The 13,997-nt window shown below is 43.2% G+C and overlaps 1 protein-coding gene across 3 annotated transcripts in view; it reads left to right on the top strand.

The window, feature by feature from the left end:
* The window catches only part of kif26ab (kinesin family member 26Ab), a 67,300-nt gene extending 54,857 nt beyond the window's left edge, over positions 1 to 12,443 (top strand). For all 3 annotated transcript variants that reach the window (XM_040042023.1, XM_040042024.1, XM_040042025.1), the window contains 10 exons: positions 800 to 893; positions 1,524 to 1,786; positions 2,660 to 2,843; positions 3,575 to 3,734; positions 4,056 to 4,218; positions 5,040 to 8,292; positions 8,852 to 9,045; positions 9,898 to 9,921; positions 10,152 to 10,302; positions 10,389 to 12,443. In XM_040042023.1, coding sequence (XP_039897957.1) covers positions 800 to 893; positions 1,524 to 1,786; positions 2,660 to 2,843; positions 3,575 to 3,734; positions 4,056 to 4,218; positions 5,040 to 8,292; positions 8,852 to 9,045; positions 9,898 to 9,921; positions 10,152 to 10,302; positions 10,389 to 10,570 — 4,668 coding nt within the window. In that variant the 3' untranslated portion in view covers positions 10,571 to 12,443. The remainder of the gene's footprint in view (positions 1 to 799; positions 894 to 1,523; positions 1,787 to 2,659; positions 2,844 to 3,574; positions 3,735 to 4,055; positions 4,219 to 5,039; positions 8,293 to 8,851; positions 9,046 to 9,897; positions 9,922 to 10,151; positions 10,303 to 10,388) is intronic.
* Positions 12,444 to 13,997: the final 1,554 nt, after the last annotated feature.

Genomic DNA, 13,997 nt, shown 5'->3' with positions numbered 1-13,997 from the left:
ATTTGAATCCACTCCACTTATATCTAACCACTCCTTTCATAGGACAGCTATATCTAACCTCAGCCATTTGGAAGACACAGCACACATAAGTGCTGAGATCAAAGTCAAAGGTCAGATATACAGTATGTTTAGTACATGTGACTTAGGAGCGGATCAGATTTGCTCTCTTCTCATATTAAGACAAACACCAAAATCTTTTAAGAGAATGACTCAATCTGTTTTTGCTCAAAGACAAAATTAACAGAAAATCTAAGGTACGGTAATCTGAAGTATTGTTTGCATGTCGCCATGGTGCAGCGAACTCTAAATAACTATGACAGCAGAGTGTAGGATGTCATCACCTGTGTAGGATATCCAGAAAAACCTCCGATTTTTTGCCTACTTTGAGCAATTTTTTAAAATTAAGTAAGCTGCTGATGGCTAAAGACTAAATGTTTCTGCTACATAGTTGAGGCCAAGCTGCTAGATTGTGCTGCTGGGGCAGCACTGCTGGTGGCTAACAGTAACAACAAGCTGTTCTGCTGTTAGAGGTCTTGTTTGCTGTGTGATGTATGGGAAGGGGCCTTTGCTGCTGAAGCCTTGCCCCAGAGGACCTCTGCTGAAACAGATTGCCTCGACATGCAAGACACGGAAACAGACATTAACAAACAAACACACACGCACTTGAATGATGAAAAATACTGAAACTAATAACATGAATTGGTGTAAGCAATGCCAAATGCTCACTGTGCCTGTTTTACAGTGTTCCTCGAATTGCAAACTGACTGTGAAGGGCCTGTCTCTTTGTGTTTTTCCACAGGCTGAGGTGTGCTCAGGGACAGTAGCTGAGGTCATCCAATCTGTGGTGAATGGTGCAGACGGCTGCATCTTCTGCTTTGGCCAAGTAAAGCTCGGTAAGCTTCTCCACTGGCAACACATTAGAGAAGTGCCTTTGTTAGCCAAAGAAAACTCTCATTGCTCTTTGTTAGCTACACTTGATGTCCACAATTGGCTTAGCGGTGCACTGGGGTGAGTCAAGGAATGGGTGATTGAAGGAAAAGGAATGGATAGTGAGTCTGGTGTGGGGGTGAGGGGTAAAGTGCTGCATTCAGGCTTCAGGGCTCAGTCTGTAATTAAAATCTTAGTAATTGGCCTGGCCAGTGTTCTTAGGCTGAAGGGCCTGCTTTTCTCATGCAGCTGTTTCCAGTTTCTGTAATTCTGTGCAGAATGGCTGTGTCTGGAACAGGTCCCTGGATTAGCATTTGATTTAAAGGAAAAAAGTTATTATTATTTTATTTTTGCCTTTCCGAATATTACCTCAAATCCTCCACATCTGCCATTATTAATTTTTTTTCAGCACCATTTGTTTAGCAGAATAACCCTTCAGAAAATATCCAATGCCAGTGCCTATTTCTTTGTGAACTTCAGGCCTATTTCAGACAGGTTGATAAAAGAAGCAATTTGATTTTGAACATATAGTGAGTGCAGCCGGCTTCCACACACAAGGCAATATTTTTATCCCCCCTCCTTTCTTACATCCTCAGGCAAGACATACACCATGATTGGCAAAGACAGCTCCACTCAAAGCCTAGGCATTGTGCCCTGTGCCATTTCTTGGCTCTTCAAGCTCATCAACGAGCGCAAGGAGAAGACGGGCACGCGCTTCTCAGTCCGCGTGTCTGCAGTGGAAATCTTTGGAAAAGATGAGGAGCTAAAGGACTTGCTGTCTGAGGTGTCGTCCGGCAGCCTGCAGGAAGGCCAATCCCCGGGAATCCACCTGAGAGAGGATCCCATCTGTGGCACTCAGGTGAGAAGTGTTCCATCTCTCCACTTTTTCTTTGTTCACTGATCCTTTCAGTCTCTCTGTGAGTTATAAAATATTAGTCTGACTGAGTATCGATCTTTTACTGTCTAGGCTCTAGCTCTTTTTTTTCCCTCAAAGATGTTTAAAGTTCTTCGAGTGCAATGTGTGTATATATATGTGTGTGTGTGTTTTTATCTCCCGTGACTTCCTACCCTACCTGCTCTTAAAACCCTTGCTTTATATTTTCTACCCAACCCTTCTGTGGTATTGATGGCTTTCTTCTTACCTTTGTATTGACTCTTCTGTCAGCATCCGTCAGCATCTATTACTGATGTATTAGTGTCAGCCCTCTATAACGCCATAGAAGTATTACTGGGTGTGTGTGTGTGTGTGTGTGTGTGTGGTGGGAGTGGGAATAGCAGAGGGGGGTTGTGACTGTATGTTTGAAGGCTCTCACAGGTGTTTCTGTCAGATGTTGTTTTTGGGGGATATGCATGGACTCTAACTTCAAAGGGTGTGCAGTACTATGAATCTCCCTCTTGCGCTTTCCTTCAGCAGCTATGTGTGCCTTCTCTCTTCTGCCTCCTCCTTCCTTTCCTTCTGTATCCCACCACTGCCATCATCACATCATGTTGAGGTGAAGAGCCCCTGCCTCCTGCTCCACTATTACCTCTCCTAATCCTCCTCCCACTGTGTGCATATCTGCTGTTTTAATAGCCCCTGAGACCCAATCTAATGGGCAAGAAATGTGTGGCAGGGTCCAATTAACTGGTTACCTTCTCTTTCTCGTTTCTCTCTGTCTCTCTTTCTTTTAAACATCAGTCCTTTTTCGGATACCCTGACCTTATTCTCTGGTTTTCCTTTCCCGCCCTTCAGCTTCAAAACCAGAGTGAGCTTCGTGCCCCAACTGCTGAGAAAGCCGCCTTCTTCTTAGATGCAGCCATCGCTGCCCGGAGCACCAGCAGACCGAATGTTGATGAGGACGAGCGACGGAACTCCCACATGCTGTTCACACTGCACATTTACCAGTACCGCATGGAGAAGACTGGAAAAGGGGGAAGTTAGTATTATTGCATTACTACTGCCCTGCAGCATAGGACCAGAAAGTTGTCCCTACAAATTTATAGTAGAAAATTATAGAGTGAACCATGCGCAAGCAGCCAGATTAGTGAATGAAGTCCACACTTGCTCTAAAAAGTACTAAAATACAAGATAATCTAGATTAACAGGTGCCTCCATTAATTATCACTAATTGTTGTTGGGTTTTTTTAAAAAACATAAGCTCTTTAGATGGCTAAGTGGATTTGATCGCACTTTAGCTTTTAATGGAAAATCGCAGGCTCTTTTTTGCGTTTGATGAATTCATTCTGGTCTCTGCAAAACAGAAATGTATTTGCATGCTTGTAATACATTGTGGTTAAGAGTAAGTAAAGCCTGCTGGTTTATGAACAACATCAATCACCAACAGGAAAATGTGTAGCTCTGTGATTTACAAGGACAGACGCTGGCATTCGCCCTGTCTGCATTTTTAAATTATTCGATGGGGGACTGTGTTTCTAATTGTCAGTAGATTCTCTCGTTTTACGTGTCTCACCAAAGGAGACTCCTTGTTGCCATGAGTTACACATCTGGTGGAGGTTTAGCAGTCTGGCTGCAGTCTTACTCATAAATAATCCAGACAGCTCAAACACAGCTATGCCACTCCTGTCATCAGGGCACTTTGTACAGGCAACTTACTCCACATAGGGAGTGTCTGTTTTGCTCACCTGGTTCTTCTTCTGCCGTTGGCAGTGTCGGGTGGACGAAGCAGGCTGCACCTTATCGACTTGGGGAGCTGCGAAAAGGTCCTGAGTAAAAGCAGAGATGGAGGAGGAGGCTTGTGTCTTTCCCTGAATGCACTGGGAAACGTCATAATGGCTTTAACAAATGGAGCGAAGCATGTACCCTACAGGTGAGAACACCAACATGAGGTTTTAAGAGTCGGCTGCGTTTTAGCTTCCAAGAAACTGTATCTATATGTTAATTGTTTCAGGCAAGTCACCGCATGTGTTGTCAACCTTGCAGGTTTTTCTGTGCGACTGTTCAGTTTGTTTAGTTAGCTGCACAACAGCTTTCACTGGGGTTGCACAAGATTATATTGTAGTTACTCAAGTATGAAAAGATTAATGACTTGTCATTTGGGAGTGTTTTTCAGCTCGGAGGATTTAACGTGCCTGCCCCAGTAAAATATTACTGGGCTGTTTGCTAATAACAATGTAAATGCTCCCTGTAGAGACAGCAAACTGACAATGCTGCTGAGGGAGTCCCTTGGCAACATCAACTGCAGAACAACTATGATTGCCCACATCTCAGATTCCCCAGCCAACTATGCTGACTCGCTCACCACTATCCAGCTGGCATCCCGGATCCACCGAATGAGAAAGAAGAAATCTAAGGTACGGCGCGTAAACATGTGCAGTAACACACTGATAAACCGATGAACAAGCAATATGAAATTCCAGTGACACCACTAACGATGCATTTGTATAATTTAAGAACTTATTATAATCCTTATAAATCTTAATAAAGCTCCATTTAATGTTGCTCATTGTTTATAAATGATAAATGAAGAGTAATCGTTATTAAACATTATTTCATCATTAAGTGTTGCTATTGTAGCAATTACATTCCTAATGTGCATGCGTAACTTTAATTACCTTCATCATAAATCACAGCATTATTAAAGTCCTTAAATTTGTCTTCCTCGTGTAATTTTGGAGCTATTACCCAAATGAATGTGTTAATGCTCCCACAAATGAAATATTATTAGTGCAGTAAGTCAGAGCTAGTTTCTCTCAGCTCCTCAGCACATAATCATGTAATCAATACCACCGCCTAAGGAAGTGTGTGATGTATTCCCTTAGATTAGGGAAATATATGCTCTGGATAATTAGGTGAAATGACAGCATGTATTTATTTAGTCCCCATTATGATTATGATGCAGGCCGCAGACAACAATTTGCATTATTGACATTAGTTTCTGTGGGGCTATTGATGTGCACTTTTAACCTCTAGATAAATATTGACCGGTAATATTATAGGAATTAAAATATGCTCTGAAATGGATTTTGCTGCAAACTAGTAAGATATGAATCTGCTCTAAATTATAAGAATTAAAGTGATTTTGTAAATTGCAAAGTCTGTTATGTTAATTTTCCTTTTATCATTTTGTGAGATCATTTACAGATCTCTACTCTGTTCTAACTTGGTTTTGCAGTATGCATCTAGTTCATCTGGAGGTGAAAGCTCGTGTGAGGAAGGGAGGATCCGGAGGCCCCCCCACCTCAGGCCTTTTCACCCTCGGACAGTAGCCCTGGACCCAGACCTGCCCTGTTTGCTCAGTGACCCAGAATACTCCTCTAGTAGTGAGCAGTCTTGTGATACTGTCATTTATGTGGGCCCTGGGGGAACTGCAATCTCAGACAGGGAGCTTAGTGACAATGAAGGCCCACCTGCCTTTGTTCCAATTATCCCTTCTCTGAACAAGAAGAAGTCTGCAAAAGAGGGCCCTCTGGACAGAGACCATTTCTTTAAATGCAACACATTTGCTGAACTGCAAGAGAGGCTTGAGTGCATAGACGGCAGTGAAGAACCTACTGCTTTTGTTGGGGAGGGAAAACGATCCCAGGCTAGCCCCAAGATGGACAAATCTAAAGAGAGCCAAAGCTCTGTTTCACCAAAGACTGTAGCAAATATTTCTTACAACCAAGAGGGTATCTCACCCAAACAATCTCCTAAATTGGTCCCCCCGCAGCCATCTTGCAGTCCCAGTGCCAAATCTAAAGTTGACAGTGCCAAGAGGCAATGCATGCCTGTGGAAAGGGTACCATCAGAGAGTGTTCAAAATGTTTGCAGGACCAGGGCTGATGGTGAGAAGGCCTTGGTTTCAGAAAACAAGGTTAGTGCAAACAAACTGGCACCTGCCGCTACCCCACCTACTGAACCTGTGGTGAGAGAGAAGATTTACTCCAGCAAGAAATCCTTGCCAAAGCCAGCCCCGCCTCCTTCACAGCAGAGAGAAAATACTGACAATGAGGAAAGATCAAGCACCAGAATGCCACCTGTGGGAATGAGCCACCAAGCTGCGAAAAGAAGGGATCCGTGCACTTCGCCTTTACTTAGAGCTCCGGTGGAGGTGTGCCAGGTACGCTCGACGTTGAGGGAAAGATGTCTGGACCGGGACATCCTTAGAGCGACCGTCACCCTGCAGCAGCCTGTGGAGCTGAACGGAGAGGATGAGCTGGTGTTCACTGTGGTGGAGGAGCTATCTATAGGCAGTATAGTAGATCAAGGCCGGCCATCGAGCATTATTAGCTTTAACAGTGACTGCTCTCTTCAGGCCCTGGCCTCTGGTTCTCGACCTGTCAGCATCATCAGTAGCATCAATGATGAATTCGATGCCTACACATCAGCCGCTGGAGGGTCAGAGGTGAACATTTCAGTGGTCACAGCCCCTCAGGAGGGAGGAATGGCGTGTATAGACAGCAGAGGTTCATCTATCAGTTCTTGGCTGAGTGAGGTTAGTGTCTGCACCTTGGAAAGTGAAGGGGCTCATTCCACAGACGTCTTCCTTCCACAGGCCAAACACATGGGCCCAGAGGCCACCGTTTACTTTGACTCCCTGGATATGTTTAATTGTGTCTCCTCGCCTAGAAATGCCAAGAACTCCCTAAATGACAGCGGATTTAGTTTTTCTGAACTAGACAGTGATAGCGCCGCCTCAAGCAAGCTGTCACTGACAAAGTGCCCCCCATCACCGGAATCAGCAAAAGGCTCCCTAAAATTTACATCTAAAATAACTAAAGCTCACTCGCTTAGCTCCTCCCCACAGGGCCCAACTATAGTCCACTCCAGTCTTCCCAGGAAGATTAAACCTACCTCATCTATCTCTCATAGCAGCAGCAGTAGCAGCAGCAGCAGTAGAGAGCCACTAAGGCAAGAGGTTAAACAGGAAGATCCTTGGAAGTGCATTGACAACCACTCTGAACCTCAATTTTCTGACTCCAGCAATACCAGCAAATTTCTCAGAAATCCCCCCAGTGGCATCCCTTCCAGCAAAACGTCCAGCAACACCAACAGTGTACCTCGCTCTCCCAATGTGCAGGGGTCTACCTCAGCCCAAAGGGTGGTTGATGGCTGTGAGAAATCAGCCAGCAGGAATCCACCCAGCAAAATGCCTCAGCTGAGACGAGGTGCCACCACCCTGGGAACAGTGCCCGTCATTCATTCCACCACGGACTACAAGGGAAGCCAAGATATTGTTGCATCTGCCACAAGCCTTAAATTTTCCTCTCTGGGGAAAAACAAGGCCAACTCACAGAAAGCGAGCAATTCCGCTAAACCCGACTGCACCATGCCTCCTCCTCCTCCAGTGAGAAAATCCAGTCTTGACCATAAAACGAAGACACTGCTGCCCCAAAGTGCCTTAAAGACAGCATATGGGGAGGCAGGAAGGACCTATGGAGCGAGGGCGGCTGTATCAGAAGATGAGCTTGAGGTATGCCACAGAGTAGACAGTTTCAAAACCTCCAGCCTCAACACGGCCAAAGTTACCTCCAGTTTGAAGGCCAAAGGGCCTAGAGGAGAGGCGGGGCAGCACTATGGCAGTCAGATATCATTGGAAAGGTGTGAAAGTCTGTCCTTATCAGGTTCCAGAGCTGCGCTTAGTAGAGAGAACAGTGGGGCAAGTCTTGGCAGCAGTAGTAGCAAATCAAGCAAGTCCATTTCGCGATTCGGTATTCCCAATTCATCCAGCGCTCCTATTGCTTCCTGTCCATCCTCCCCAAGTGGAGGAAATGTCAGCAAACCTGGACAGGTAAAAGCTTCTGTAAATCCTAGGTCATTGGGAGCTGTTAATGGTTCTAAGGCACGTTCACTATCAGCCAACAGCTCCAAGGGCTTAAGCTCCTCCACAAAGTCTTTGGCCGCCCCATCTACCAGAAACACTAATGCCAACCTCCCTCCTTCTGGACGGACATCGGCTCCTCGGACCACCGCTGCAGTCACCAGCAAGCCTGGAAGAGGCACTATCATGGGCACAAAGCAGGCCATTAGAGCTGCAAATAGCCGTGTGAGTGAACTGGCAACAGGCAACATATCAGGAAAACACGTGAAAGCTTCAGCAGACTCAGACAGTGGGAATGACAGCGGGGTGAATGTGAGTGATGACAAATCCCCAGTAGCCATGCTGCCTTCTCCATACAGTAAAATCACAGCACCCAGGCGGCCTCAGCGCTACAGCAGTGGCCACGGCAGTGACAACAGCAGCGTGTTGAGCGGGGAGCTACCTCCGGCGATGGGACGCACAGCTCTGTTCTACCACAGCGGTGGCAGCAGCGGATATGAAAGCATGATCCGTGACAGTGAAGCCACAGGCAGCGCTTCCTCTGCCCACGACTCTATGAGCGAGAGCGGCTTCTCATCTTCAGGGAGAGCAAAGAGCTCCAAGTATCCCAAGAAGAGAGCAAACGGTGAGAAACTAATTTGGGATTTGGGGGTTTTACAAGTAATCTAGAAATGGGTAATATTCACAAATATTGTGATATACATTTCGTGGCACACACCCGAGTAATAAATATGTGCTGTCTCAGAGGAAATCAACCATAAATTTGTGGATCCATTGTTATTACAACCACAAATGGGCATTTCATCGGATTTTGTTTCCTTCTGAATCAGCAGCATGCATAATTCATACGTAGAGTAAATGCGAAAAACGTTAATGAATGTTTCAGACAAGGCATCTTTGATCTGTGTATTGATCAAATAAGAGTTGAACATGGGGATTTTTATGTAGGCCATTGTCTCGTGTATAACTGTTTCAATTCATGTAGGATAAACCAACCTTTTGAATCCACATATCTCATGAAACTCTTATAAGTATGCAGTCGCCACAGCTCAGCCAACCACTGTAAAGCCTTGCATCACTTTATATCTCAGAGTGGGATTTATATATATTTTTCTATAGATCCTAGCAAATGCTGCTGTTGTATGTTAGCAATCTAATTGGTGCCTGTCTGCCTGGTGCTTTAGGCTTCCAAAGAAGACGGCTAATCCCAGCACCCCTGCCAGACACAGCATCTCTGGGGAAGAAGGTGAGCACAGCAGGTCAGTGGGTGGACTTGCCTCCTATGTCTGGACCACTGAAGGAACCCTTTGAGATCAAGGTGTATGAGATCGACGATGTGGAACGGCTCCAAAGGCGCCGTCAGGAGGAAACCGCAGAGGTGAGCAGACACAGGTCACAGCTGGCTTGTTTTGCTGGTTTAGTGGTTCATCTTTCTGAACCCTGTTTTGGGTAAAGTGAAGTCTGGGTTGATGCCGTGTAAATCCCACTTGCTAAGCCTTAGCAGCATTTTGCATCTGCACCATCAATGCCATACATCCTTTAAGATACAATCACACTGACTTGCAGTGTGGGAATTTCTTAGCTCCCTTCTCCCCAGCTTCTTTTTAAAGAACAGGACAGGAATAATATGTCCCAGACGTCTGACCTTCAGCCAGCTCTGTGGCAAATCCTGGAGTTAAAATGTCTGCGTCTCCAGATTCCCAGTGCTTGGTATTTTGGCAGCACTCCTTGGGAATGTCAAGAGTTCAGTAGGCAATTACCAATGAGGGTTAATTGGTCTGAGTATGACTGATTACTCGCCTCACTGGTGAATGTGATGGTGATACGGTGGGGTGTAAAAACGAAAAAGAAGACTGCGGTGAAAAGATTGGTCAGAGAATGTGCGATGATTGCGAGGACACCTGACACCGACCCAAATCAACTCAATGACAGCAGTCATCACTGAGCAGTCTGCATAGCTGACTCCTCCTGGGTCATTAACTGTTTCCATGAAGTGCAGCTGGAGGGGGATTTTTTTTAAACGTATACATATGAAATCAATGACAGGAGGTAGTCTGATTTACTTTTCTCCTCATCATCAATGTCAATTTAGTTCTTTTACTGTTTTTTGCACCTATTACAAAATTCCAGTTAAAATCCACTGCAAACAGAATATGTTTTAATATATAACACTCTGTCTTGTCCAACACACTAACTTGTTTTATTGGTTTTTTTCCAATCCCGTGTTCAGCAACCATTCCAAGACGTTGACAAGGTGAGCTCGTTTTTCAGAGAAACCGATGTTTAATTAAAAGCAGCACAGACTGTATTACCAGCGAGCCAAATGTGACATACAAGCAGTATATTATCTGTTTGACTTTATTTCACGTTTATCAATGAAGTTTACTGATAGCTTCCCTTTTTAATGTATTGCAACCTTTTGAACTTTTTAACTGCATTTTTGATAGTTACTTAAATCAGTATAATCTGTCTTTTTCCCCTCAGGGCCTGCTGTATTTTAACAGTAAGCTGAAGATGCTTGAGAGAAGGCAACAGCAAGTGAAGGAAGTGAGGGCAAAGCATCAAGTGTTATTGGAGGAGCTGGAAGACACGAAGGCCCGACTGATGATGGACCCCAGCAAGTGGATAGGAGAGTGTAAGTCACTTCCTTTGAGAGTAAGATGACAAATAAACTTTGGTAGCAGACAATGTAACTAGATCCTGCTTTCCTCATTCCAACAGTTGAGGTGGACCAGAATTTGGATAAAGAATCTCCAGAGTATCTGGAGGCCTTGACACAGGCCACAGAGGAGCTGGAGTTCTGCGTCAACCTGTGCAAGGCCCGTGTCATGATGGTGACGTGCTTTGACATCAGCATGTCAACACCTGGCACTCAGGAGGGGCTACGTGAAGTCGAAGTCTGAGGACAAAAGTAAGTAGGAGCGGGAAAGGAAAGGAAATGGAAGTGAGAAGAAAAAGAACGATGAAATGTAGCAGTCAGTGTGTAGAAGTCCCTGGGAAGAAGAGCAAAAGACGGAAGTGAGATGAGAGTGGATCTTAACATGTAAACAGAGGAAATCTTGACCACCTAGCTACAGTGCCTCATTACCAGGACACGGCAGAGGAATGACACATGAGCACAAACGCTGTTGCCTCTATGGCAAAGCAGTGGCCATCACCTACTCAAGAGTCAATGAACAACACCTGGAAGTGCCTTTTTTATTGTTTTGTTTCGAGTCGTTATTTTTCCTATGGCGCAGGTATATGTTCAGGTATCCCTGAACATATTGCTTTTAAGAAAAATATTTTATATTCCATTGTATAGTGTATTAAATGAATATGTGATGTGTACAAATGTCCTTTTTATGGGGAAAAATAAAGTAAAAAGAAAAAAGCAATAAGCTAATGTTATTGCTCTCCCAGACTGCCTTTTCTCTTGTTTCAAACCTCAGTCAGCATTTTATCCATGATCATTCAGCCTCCTGCGCCTTATGTTAACTCTCTGGTTCTGTAGTTTTCTAAATTTTCAAACTGGACTATGTTATTTCATCAAGGACTGTATTTGCTGTCATCACTCATCTCCTGCCAGCTGTCCTGTGAAAGCTGCTTGCAGGGTAGAGTGAATGTTTCTTTTTCTCCTCCAGTTGCCTTGTTCAAAGTGGGTCTCAGTGGATGCACTTAGGTAGAGCAGCAGTTTTGTTGTGGGAAGGAGAGTTTATTCAAACTGTGCTTGCCCGTGTTTATCTCACTAAAATAAAAGTTTAAGCCAAAACATATCAATCAGAGGGGCACTGTGATGGACGATAAGTGATTGTTCTTGATTCAGCCATTCTTTCTGGTGCCTCAGTATGTGGTCATGCAACGTAACCTTCCCTCCACTCACCTACAATGATCATATGATGACTGGTTACACTTCTACCGGTGCCCATCAGTGAGCCCACTATTTCTCTAAATGGGCTTTGACTGGGGGCTTTTTATATACTGTAAAATAAAAAGGAGCACTGATGAGCACAAGTCAGCCAGTCTGTTAGACACTACTTCTTTTTTAAGTGCTACCAAGCCTCAGCTCTATGCATTCCAATACATTTACTGCAACTACAATAAGAACCTCATTACCGAGTAAGGGCAACCACCTAGTTTGTTCTCTTTTGTCCCTACTCTACTAATCTACTAATTATTGACGTTGATCTAATGTCTCAAACGAAGACTCCAGAATTTCTCCATGAAACGATACAGTGAAAAGCAAAAGATTGCGGCATTATTTAGCAAAATCAATCATGGCATCAGCTCTTCATGGCTGCCAGAATGTGCTTATGACTCAAACAGCTGACACGGAGACAAAAAAGATGATTGGTGAAAATGATTGTTCAGAAAAACAGACTGGCTTTGACGTATCTTGCTGTGTTTGACTTCTATATCTATGACAAATACGACTTTGTTTTCTTTGTTTTACAAAGATGGACTATCTCAGGCCCTCTCTGAAGATGCTGCATGAGATTTTTATTCACTTTTAAGAATGATTTCTACTCCATTTTTTACCATTCTAATTTTTTACAATAATTTCTGTGTGTTCACTAATGTGGGGTTATGCTCATGAATTAAAGAACTATTACCAAACCAAGACCTTTTTTCCAAGAAATTATTATATGTAAGGTCATATTTCATATCAAAACCCATATTTTCTAATACCTTTGTTTTTGTATAGGATTTTCAGACCCTGTGTATAAATGTACAATATGGCAGCTTGTGTTTTACTTTTACAGTACTTGTGAATAAAATGTTCCTTCCTACCGATGATTCGGAGTTGACTTTTTTCACCCTTTCATGTGTTTAATACTATTTATTCTACAATTATTTTCACAAAATTCCAAATAAATACCTTTACTACAGTGGTAGCTTAAAACAGCAACTAACCAGGAGAAACCTTTGCCACAGGATTACAAAACTAGACATGGCACACTTGCCCTTTTGTTTTATGTTTGTTTATTCAGCATCTTCTCTTTTAAAATGAATGCGTGTAGAAACAAGTGCTTTAGTGAATGAGCAAGTTGTTACTCTATGGAAGCCCGTTTCCGCCACAAAAAAAAAAGTATCCGTAACTCGAAATTTTGAGAAAAGTAACTCGAAATTTCAAGTTAGCGCTGCCGAGCAGTAATCTATGTGAATGACGTCATTTCCTTGTTACCCGGAAGCTGAAGCCCTCAGCTACAAATGCTACAGCTAAACTACCGGTATTACAGCCAGTCATTAAGGCACAAATTGCTGAGTATTTTCAGCTTGGCTTCACAAATGACTTGTGTTATTAGCTGAATCACATGGCGTTACTATCAGCAAACGTACTCTCGAAAGCGCTAATTTGTTGCACATTCCTCTGAGCCATATCCTTCCGGATAACAAGAAAACAATGCCAGTCACATAGATTAGTGATTGGCAGAGCCAACTCGAAATTTCGAGTTACTTTTCTCAAAATTTCGGGTTAATAACTTCGCTCAATTTTGAGTTACGGATTTTTAAAAAACTATTTTTATTTTAGTGGCGAAAATGGGCTTTCATATTACTCAGACGTATTCAGAGTATAAAAGCACTATATAAGAACCAGTCCATTTACCAGTATAGATCCATATACTTTTACATTCACATTGCTAATGATTTTTTTCCACAAAATAAAAAAATAAAAAATCACACAACAGACTGTATTGTCCTCGTCTAATGAAAGCATTGATATTATTGTAACATCACCAAAGCACAGAATTTGTAGCACAAAGGATCAGAAGGCAGATCTGAAGACAGAAGGGGGTGTAACCAATAAAGTGGCTCCAGTGAATCTAGATTGACTTTATAGAAACATCTATTTATAAGTCGCAATCCTGATAATATTCAACATCTTCTTTCTCATGAAATCCTTATAAATTAAGGAAAAGTCCATTATACTGTTCCCTGAAGATTACAGTCCGCTATTATTTCCCCCCTTTTGTTGACAGGTAACTTAGCCGACTCTGCACTGAAATCATTTTCAGCAAAGGTCTAATTAGCCTGGAGATGAGAGTACCTGAGCAGATCATAAAACCGATTCAATTAAATAGGAAGCAAGATGCTTAATGTCAGATCAAAGTGTGTTCTCACAGCAGCCAACTCAGTGTTCTTTTTTTCTACAAGGACATTATTGTTACCTCCCAAACAAATTATGAATTTGCAATTTGGCTCAGTTTTCCTCTCGTTTATCTCCATGTTTGCACTTTGCTTATGTGTTTGGAGCAAAAGAAAAACTAAGAGTGAAATGAGAGACATTGACATAAATGGACTTGCTGATTCAATGCAGCTACATTAATAGCAGCTACACGATACAACTGT

This window comes from Simochromis diagramma, unplaced genomic scaffold (genome assembly GCF_900408965.1).
Source record: "Simochromis diagramma unplaced genomic scaffold, fSimDia1.1 OVJJ01000304.1, whole genome shotgun sequence".
NCBI lineage: Eukaryota > Metazoa > Chordata > Actinopteri > Cichliformes > Cichlidae > Simochromis > Simochromis diagramma.
This window is presented reverse-complemented; position numbering and strand designations above follow the sequence as displayed.